This window comes from Eimeria tenella, genomic scaffold (genome assembly GCF_000499545.2).
Source record: "Eimeria tenella Houghton genomic scaffold, Eth_scaff4, whole genome shotgun sequence".
Classification (NCBI taxonomy): domain Eukaryota; phylum Apicomplexa; class Conoidasida; order Eucoccidiorida; family Eimeriidae; genus Eimeria; species Eimeria tenella.
Genome location: NW_013543334.1, coordinates 268,692 through 278,312, shown reverse-complemented (window position 1 = coordinate 278,312; position 9,621 = coordinate 268,692). Strand labels below are relative to the sequence as shown.

Below are 9,621 nucleotides of genomic sequence, written 5' to 3'. Positions count from 1 at the left end.
AGCGATGCCCCCCCCAGGTGAAGGCGGCGATTGAGAAGGCTACAGCTGCGATCTCAAGCACGAGAACTCGGCAGTCTGACGACTTCAACAGGAGCCGACAGCCCTCCAGAACAGCAGACGTCGCCCCAAAATCAGATTAGAGATTAGCTAATCGAATGGGAAGGGCGCCAAGAGGAGGATCCACGTCATGGATGTCCAGCGGAGGCGTAGCGGACAAGGACTCCAGGTGCTCTGCATAACTACTTTTCCGAGTCAGGCGCTGGAGAGGTGCAGGATAAGGGGAGAGTTGTGTGTACGTCTGCTTCGCAGATGTAGCTTCTCATAGTTTCCAACTACTGCTGAATGAAGTGCGACTCCCTACCCTCTAACGCCGGAGGAGTAGCGGTGGCAGAAGTAAGGTGCAAACTTTCAGCACCGTGAGGCGTGTTTCGAACTCGAACGGGTGTAATAGCCCGCTGCAAACTAATGAGATACTCGTGACAAAAGTGCGTGCAAGCCTGTTCTGTGTTCAAAGCACCCAGGCACTGTACGTAGGTTCCAGAAAGCGAGGGGTCGACGAACCGTCGGGTACGCAGTGCGGCAAAAGCTGCAACGGCTGGCCTTGCAAAGAAAGTGGCGCGTCTTTTTGTGCCACGTGCCTCGGCTACCATCGCCATCTGGACACCTCTATTACTTTGTAAAGAGTCATTGCAGCCGTGCACAGCCCCATTAGGAACCACTGGCAGGCGTAGTTAAAGTGTGTATGTTCGTCAGCATAAAACAGCAGGTAGTCATCCTTCTTCTTCTGTTCGTAGCTCGTAAACCTGTTCGCCACTCCTACTACGTCAGCGTCGTTAGAGCTGGTAGACAGATGCAGCAGGTCTTCATCGTACACTATGGAGTATGCATTTACCATTAGGAGAGAAGCCTCTGCGACGTTCGGAATGCCTGGCGTAGCCTCGACAAGATCTCTTGGACTAAGCACATTGAACTGGCCCTCATGGGGACGGTTCCTCAGCATCAAAGACTTGAAACTCGAATTCGCAACTTCTCCTGGCTCTAAAATGCCGCGCACAGTCACGGGGCCGACTACTTCCATCCTACTTCCAGCCACCTGCTGCAGATGCTCTAGGTATTGTTGTGCACCGCAGTTCACGTACTTTTGCTTCGGGCGCTGTTGCTGCATCGCCCTCACTTGGTGGTCAATTCGCTCTACCGATACATCTTCAAGCGGAGTTCGCTGTTGCTGCTGCCTCCGTTGCCTCTGCACCATCGCAAGCAGCGCAACGTTCTCGTCGACCGACTTCGGATATGGTGGCAATTTCGCAAGTTTCGTGGGCAAGTGACCCTTATTTACTAGAATAACAGATCCATCCTTTAGCCGTAGGGGTGACACCACGCAGTATCCTGGGTTCCCCACGTCAAGCCCAGGCCGTGGCCCAACGAGCAACTCAGTGCTGCTGTCCAAAACTCCATGAAGCACAACTGGTGTGTACGCCCATTCTGTCACAGACGCTTCAACGTCTTCGGGGCATGTGGCAGCCAGCAGCCTGCCACTGCCTTGAGTCCGCGTTTTTGAAGATTGTGTCATGCTTTCTTGGTGCTGGACAGTGCCGCGGCTTATTCCACCATCACCTATGCCAACGCGTGACGCAACAGCCGTCGCCTCGTCACTGCGCTGTTGTTCTTGCTGTGCAGTCCTCTCTGTTGGCGTATGTCGCGGTGATTGCGTATTTGTTTGCAGTTTGCCAGCTGGCCGGCCAGGCCGATTTTCCGCCACGCTGCTTTCTGAGCACTCGTCTTCAGAGCTCTGGTTCTGCATGCGTTTTCTGGCATTCGCGACAGCTTCGAGCGTCCACGGGAATGGCGATGAAGATACTACCGCCGGCTGTCTAGCCAAGTGTTTCATTCTATATTCGATGAGTTCCTTTTTCTCGTGCATGCGACGAAGCTGCCAGAAGCCGAGTGATGCCAACAAACCGCTAAATAGCACCCCACCCACTGCCAGTTTCAGTCTCTCCCCTTTGCGGATGCCATATTGGCGGTTCCGGACGACCCTCAAAACGGGAGAAGTAACCCTCTGTAAATCTTTAGCCGCTATTATACGCACAATAATTCCTCCCTCCACCTCCTGGGGAGACGGGTACTTCGGCGCCGCCTTCGAAAGTATTGCAGCATCTTCCTCGGTACAGGGAAGTAGCCGCTGTCCGGGCATGGACCTCCCTCGTGCCACAAACGGAATGGGGGAGAGACTCCAATGCGCCGGCGCGGAATCGCCTTCTTTAGGCAAAACTGGGTGGAGCAACGGCGTTTTCCCATCTGCCACTGCTTCCGATTTCGCTTTCGTAGCTGTTGTTATTGCGGCTTCCTTTATACAGCTAGCAGCGTCTGCCGCGGTTTCTTTTCCGGCTTCTCTCTTTGTGTCGTCACCTCGATTGTCTATGGAGGCCTCCCCATTGCCTAAAGAGGCACTGAATCTATTTGTTGTCCGCACGGTGGAACGTGCACTACTGTGCAGGCAACTGCGGCAACCCGCAACAGAGAGCTTTAAGCCATAGTGGGTCGTGAGCTGGGCACACTCAAGCCTTGCTGCTCTCAGAGATTGAACAGTTACTGCTGAAGATGTGCTTTCCCCAAATCTCCACATACTATGCGGCGCCATGAACTTATTTCTTGCCTCCAGTGGATTTATGCGGACCCGCGAACTTACGCGCCACGTCGGCAGCTTTCTGCGCAACAGGAAGAGCAAGAAACAGCATAGTGCCTATCCAGAACTCCCCCATACTCCCTGCATTGACGGGACAGGCTATACCCTCATTTGTGTGGGAAAAGAACATTTTAAATCTGAGCTAGAAAGCACAAGGTATACAGACAACGTAAAAGAGCAGCCTACAGGAGAGAACTGAACTCACGACTGCTGTGTCTGCGGCTTTCTTCACCACTGCCGCGGCTTGCTGAGATGAAACAGCTGCAAATCTCTGGAAGGCCGGGCTACTCTGCGATCACAGAAGGCAACGCATGCATTGCATCAGGCAAGTGCAAAGTACTAATGTTTTATATGGAAACGCTACCACAGACTCCGCTGTACGATGAATGATTTTAACTGCTCCGTGTTACCGTACGACCAGAACTCTGTAGACGTGGTCGCTCAAATGACGCTGCGCCAGTATATGCAGCGTCCTAAAGAAGGCGCTCATGTTCATCTTAATACTGCATGAAGCACAGGCAGCGTTACGCACTCACCCGGAAGCCATCAACGAGCAATGCAACGTGTACTAGGTTTCGCAGGCCAAGTACCAGCTAACGACGAAATAAATTTGAGTATAACCTAGGTGTTTCCAATGCGCTTATGATGTCTTTATGGGGACAGAGAAGGGCAAATGACAGGCCTACGCGTACACTATGCAACGCGTGCATTTCTTGCACGAAGCTGTACAGCGAGCGCTGCGCTAGCCCCGAACTCTTGAAGAAGCCACGGCAATATTCTCAGTCCTGCACTGGGAGAGGTGCTGCTCCTAGCCAACAGCACTAATTCTCCAAGGACTTTTGTAGTGGAACCACGGTTAAGCCCCCGGAATCAACTAACCCCTCTTGCTGCCGGTGTATTCGTCGGAGTCGGACCAAGCAAAAAAAACGAACTATGCATACTTCACAGGCGATAGACGGCAAATTTACCAAGAGAAACAACCGATGCCCAAGAGCTGCCTGATTTAGTTGTCGAAGTCGCCTGTGAGAGGCACAACAAAAGACAGTGTACACAGGATGCTATTCAATCGAATATAGGAGACCCGCTACATCTCAATGAGCAAAAGGAATCACAGCCGCATGTAAATCCATTCTGGAGTGCTGTACATCTACTTTCAAGCCCACCTAATGAGGCTCAGCACGCGAGCATGCAAAACATGCATGCATCCGCATGATGAATCCAACGCGCTCGACGACGTACTATTTGTGCCGTTGCATTCAATCGTTTCTTCTTATCAACAGGCACTTTTACTGCTGTGGTAACAATATAGCGACTGGTTCGTAGGTGTGACCTTTCTGTCTTGCCATTTCGCTTTTCTGCTTTAGGGCTGCATGTTTGGCACGAGATGCTGTTCATACCAAGCCTCAGAAAAGGTGTGGGCAAGCTCATAACCCTAAACCGTTTGAATTATTCAAGAATTACTATATTTGAATTTTGCATGTTTGTTATTTCTCCGCTTCATCGATGCGGCTGGCCCAAGGGGCTTCTTGGGCTGGCCGTAGCTCTCACAGTTTTGGCTTTTCTTATTTGTTTAGTAGTCGATTGGTCCCGTTTCTGAATCACCACCATGGAAAAGCTCGTGTCTAGGACTTGGGGCTGGGTTAGCCAGCGAACGCACTTCAACTGCCCCAGTTGCCGGAGTACACAACAAGGTGAGGAAGAACGAAATTTTCCGTATTCTTGACTCGATCACTCTGCTTCGGTTGAAAAGGTAGGGACAGAAGTGTCTCTACGTATGTTTAGAGGTTGCTTGGGGGTTAGTTGGCATTTAGCAGTGCGCAGTGCGCCGTGCTCAGTTAGCAGAGTTCTAATACTTACACACTCTCTGTGCCTATGAGCACGTCTACTACCAGTGCGTATCGGCCCAGTGCGTAGCGGCCCTGTTACTCGTGCTGTCAGTGGTGCTTCGTAAGGCCTTGGGCCCCGTGGCTAACAGATCGATCAGTTGCTCGACAGTGGTTGACCTTTTTGAATCGACCTTGTGGCCAGCAGAGTGCATTTTCAGTGGTTACATTGTATTTGGGGTTATTCCGACAAGTACACACACACAATTTTCTGCGATCGTAGAGACATTGCTTTGTCCAATGAAGGCAGCTTTAGAAACAGAACGGCCGCTCGCTCAGACAAACGCAACCCCACCGTGCAAATACACGGCGACAGATACTGTGCTTACTTTGGCTATATTCTGAAGTTTCCGCTTTCAGCCTGCTCATTCTTGCGCTCAATTGACTAGGTCACTTGTGTTGGAGACTGCGGCTGTGGAGCAGACTAACTCATTCTTTTTGAGTTCTAATGCCTTCCCGGTTAGCTGTCGCCACCTCCCAGAACTCGGACTAATTTGCATTGGTGACATCGAAGTCGGTCAGTTCAATGCACGGAGTTTCATCTAGTTTTCAGGCTTCAGCATAGATAAGCCAAGCTTCTAGCAGATCTCCCTACCTTTGTCGAGCACTGCGCATGCCCCGCGCAAAGCGCTCGGAACTGTTGTTCTCGTGCAGAAGGCCTCTGGTTGGGTAAAAAGGGCGATGTTTTGCTGCGAATGAAAGATGCGGAGAGCTGGCGGTACACTGCTGTTGCCGATGCGATCCGAGCAACAAAGGAGAACAATCTAGAGCCTGCAGCTCCTATGCAGTAGAATGGCATTGTCTATACTTGTCGATAGCTTTGATGTAGTGTGCTCGAAAAGGAGAAGAATTATGGGTTTTCAGAAGCCAAAGGAACCAGAGCAAACGGACTCTGCGGGCATCGACCTATCGCCTAAGCGCAGCAGTGCACGGGATCATCCTTTGCATTCGGAAGATACACGAAGGAATGGGTGGTTCGTCAGATCTTCATTAAAATTATCAGCCTTCACGTTTGACTGCTTGAGCTCCTTACGGAAAGAAGTACAATCTGTCTGGCTTCATACATATGAACGCTCCGCATCCATTGTCTGCCGGCTAATCTTCTTCGCGTGCCTAATGTGAAATAGTTCTGCGAACACGCACTTTACCCGCAACCCTTCGTTGGAGTCCTTGATAAATTTTTATCAGCCCACACTTACTGTCGATTTTTGTTTGCCAAGCGCATGCCACGGTGCCTGTATTGCCCCGCCAACTCCATGCTAGCCACAGGCTCGAACAAGCAGCGCGCTGCGTGTTCCAGGAGCTCACCTGTATTTAGGTAGGATTCTCCGCGTCATAGACAAAAATATGAGAGGCGGCGCCACTTGCTAAGGGTTTCTTCAAGTTTTCTAGTTGCACTAGTTGCACTAGTATATTTCGAGCCTTTATCCTTTTACATCGGTGTGTCCCCGGAAGTTGACCCAAAGGATGAGTTCTCCAAATGAGAGTAGGAATAAATTGATAACAGGCATATGCACTTGTTTATAGCTCTCAGTTCTATCCAGTTAGACAGTGCTGTGAGATTGGTAGACGCAACCCTGTCCTGTGTGACAGGCGCCGGATTTGTATCCTGTCTTTTCATGGGACCAGGCGTTTCCTCTGCTATGTTATGGCTGGTAGTCTCCGCAGGCGCATTTGCAACATAGTTTCAACACTTGATGCTGTACTCTTATATTGGCGGAGTTCGTAGCACACATGCCCTGAGCAAGCACGCAGGATTCACTAAGTGCGGTGTAACGCGTTAGAGGCCATGCGCTATAAATATGCTCAGGCATTCATTGCCGAAAGTACGCTCTGCCAAATAAAAGTGTGACTGTCGCTACTAAAGGAGGTTTTACAAGACAGCACTCGCTATGATCGCAGGGGGAAATGAGCTCACCTGAGCGCGAGGCGCTGTCCCAAGTTATCTTCAAGCCGCTGCAGTCCAAAAAGACAGTTTACACTGCGCCAAAGTGAATATCACGAATAATATTGGCTGAGACATCTAGACGGAGCCTTGTCCCTTAGGTGGAATATTACTTAATGAACAGCTTTGCGTATTGTTTACTCCTAACTACCTCGCCTTTATCCACTGTTTCGTGCCTTGGAGGACGGTGGATTGCTACAGACTCTGAAAAGGAAATAACTAGCCAGTTTCTCACAGTGTTGTTTATATCTCTCGACTAAATAGTGGATAAATAGAAGTAAAACAGCAAGAGGCTGGCGTGTACTAGTTGGTTTTTATCTCATTTGGTGCCGTTGAAGCGCTAGAGACGGAGATGATGAGCGAATTGCTGACACATGTGGACCCATATATCCCACAGAGTTTGTCATCTTGAGCAGAGACTCCAAGAGTACTTTATTTTACCTTGAATTGCGCTTTCGTTGTGCTAAGGCAAATGCACTAGGGCAGCTACCTATGCCGGACGCCGATTACCGAGAGTTGGATTCGTTTCACTCTCTCGGAACGTAACGGCTGGCGTGGCGTAGACCACCACAGTCCAGTAGTGCCTAAACGGTGTGAAAAGTCTGCGTGAGCAACAAATGTCTTCGTGAGATTCTTCAAGGCTTCGCTCCGGCGGCAGAGGTCGTTCAGCGTACCTTCCTAGGGTTTTGCTTTTGGAAGAGCGGCCAGAAAGAAACCCTGAGTGCGCCTGAGGAATCACCTGTTAATTCTACACAAAACATCCACTCAGATCCAAACAAAGCATCAGCATAGACCGCAGTGGCTCAGAGCTTGGAAACGATTTTCACTATGTGACCAGCAATGGCCTACATTTCCTACCTATTTTGTTTGCTCCACGTAGTGAGATCGCCTCTACCCACCCAGATCCTAAATAGTTCTCCTAGCTTGCTGCAGACGTGCGTGCACCTCTCCAAGCGGCAAAGTGATCGACCAATGATTTGAATAAACCATTCTTATCTTTTTGCTTCATTCGAGTTGCTCCAATGTTCCTGTTGCTGCCGGCAGCATCTGTATCACTACCGGCCCCAAACACTGACTACTGGGTGCAGAACACCTCGAGACTGGCGTCAACCAAGAGCCATGTTTATTATTTGAAGTAATTATACTGACTCTCATGCCTTAAAATAAAACATTTAAAAACATCTGAAGGCTGTCAGTTCGCAGCATTGTAATAGTACACACTGCATCTTGGCTTCCGTTGTTATGGAGATGAATGCTACACAAAAGCACCTGAAAGGTTTGCGATAGTTTGCACCTTTGACATCCATTGAACGCAAGTGTAGCGCTTGCTCATACTCTTGTGGCCAAGTCGTTGCGTCATGTTCGGACTTCAAATTCCCACGGGAAGGTACATACTTATTGCATGGTTGGATCTGTTCCTTCAAGTGTTTGCGCCTGAGCCCCAAAACGGTGCTGGCAAGTCAAACCGGCTCCAAGGAGCGTTATCACTCCACATAAGCAGACATTTACGCCTTTGAATAGCATGAATTTCTTCTTGGCCCTTTGCTTGTAGCATTTGTGCACCCGGCAGACCGTTGGCAGATCACCTTGGGATGACTCCTTCAGGTTTTGGAACGCTATGAAAAGCTGGGACAACGCATGCTGTACACACCGCAAAAGAGTGTGAACATTCGTTAGTGGGGCAAGAGATAAGTGAAAAGTCTGGACATAGCGGGGAAGTCTAGCCAGCTGTCAGGCCATCTGCCCTAAGGCTACTACGATACCAAATTATCTAGATGACAGCATAGGAGCTGCACCAAATACTGCTCCTTTGGGTCGATCTATCTGGTCTTGAGAGGTGGCGTATTTTGCTCAGCAAAAGACGAGAAGCACGAGCGGCGCTGGGGGCACGTGCACCGACGCATCTAGGGATGATCATTAATTAACGATTGCATCTAGGGATATATGGAAGGTCTCCCAATCAAATAAATATCATGGCAAAGCTCCCGCAATATTGCATCCGGGGAACGATGACAGGCGATGGTCCGACGGCCGTGGAGTAGTGCATGCGCTCACGAAAAATAAGAACATTACCAGCATTTGCTGCTAAATTCCAGGGAGATGGCAACAAACAGCTGTCCCAGCGGATGTTTCGGCCTCTGCCATGAATAGCAAGGCGCGCTACAGTCGCCCTGCTCTTTTCTTAGCCTTTCACGCACTGGGCAGAATTGTCATAAAAGAAGCAAAAGCTGCAAAGACACTTATATTGTGTATATATGTAGGGCCTCGTCATGGGATACTCGCAGCAACACTGACAGTCCGGTAGCAAGTCTTTACAGCGACGATGTTGCGCGAATGAAAAGGTCGGTATACAGACGATCTACAGTGCACTGAAACACTGCAAAGTAATTTCGTGATAGAAAACTAGATGCTGCAATTCACGCCTACACTTTGGTCCTGCGCATTTATTAGTAAGCTTTGCCTTTACTAGAATCACTTGCATTCGACTGCGGCCTGTTACTTGAATGTTGCGGGAGGCGAAGCACCTTCGCCAGTATCTCTTCGCTAAGATAAACATTGTTTCCATGTTGTGCCTTGAAAGTTGCTATGGCAGTCCTGAGACGCTACAGTGCATTCCTAGGAGGTACAGATCAAACAAATAACTGAAGAAAACGCGTTTTTAGAAGATAAATATGCCCTAAGCAGTGTACTTATATTGTCTGATATGGCTTGTGACAAAGCAAACTACTCATCCAAATTTGTGTTCGTATATGGTCCCGAAGACGGGATTCAAAATGTTGGCGAGTGACGATACACGTTAAATCGGGGACTCTGCGGCCCTGGCAACTCACCCTGAGCTAGTTCGAATAACCAGAAGCATCGCTAGAGCTACGCACGAAAGAGATGCAAAACGTGCAGTGTTCCCGAACCTATTTATCTCCAGTTGTGAGGGAGAAATTCAACGCTTATATGACAATATAATGGAATAAATGTAAAGACACTAAATTATAGTGGATAGTAGAAGCTGAAGTGGGTCCTCCGGTACTAAAGGAGCTCACAACTGGTTCCTCCCTATGCTGGCTACGGGCATCTCTGGGTCGGGCGAAGTCGGCTCCTTTATCAAAAAG

At 49.5% G+C, this 9,621-nt stretch overlaps 2 protein-coding genes across 2 annotated transcripts; both read right to left on the bottom strand.

Annotated features, from left to right (window-relative positions):
- Positions 1-643: 643 nt before the first annotated feature.
- Positions 644-2,194, bottom strand: ETH_00034615 (uncharacterized protein; the record flags this gene model as incomplete). The annotated part of the gene is made up of 1 exon (XM_013376755.1): positions 644-2,194. One exon carries the CDS (start codon positions 2,192-2,194, stop codon positions 644-646), a length of 1,551 nt encoding a protein of 516 aa, XP_013232209.1.
- A 451-nt stretch (positions 2,195-2,645) lies between these two features.
- ETH_00034610 (uncharacterized protein) lies at positions 2,646-3,182 on the bottom strand (the record flags this gene model as incomplete). Its single annotated transcript, XM_013376754.1, has 3 exons — positions 2,646-2,708; positions 2,892-2,975; positions 3,102-3,182. The coding sequence occupies 3 exons, from the start codon at positions 3,180-3,182 to the stop codon at positions 2,646-2,648; spliced, it is 228 nt and encodes a 75-aa protein (XP_013232208.1).
- Between the last annotated feature and the right edge of the window lie 6,439 nt (positions 3,183-9,621).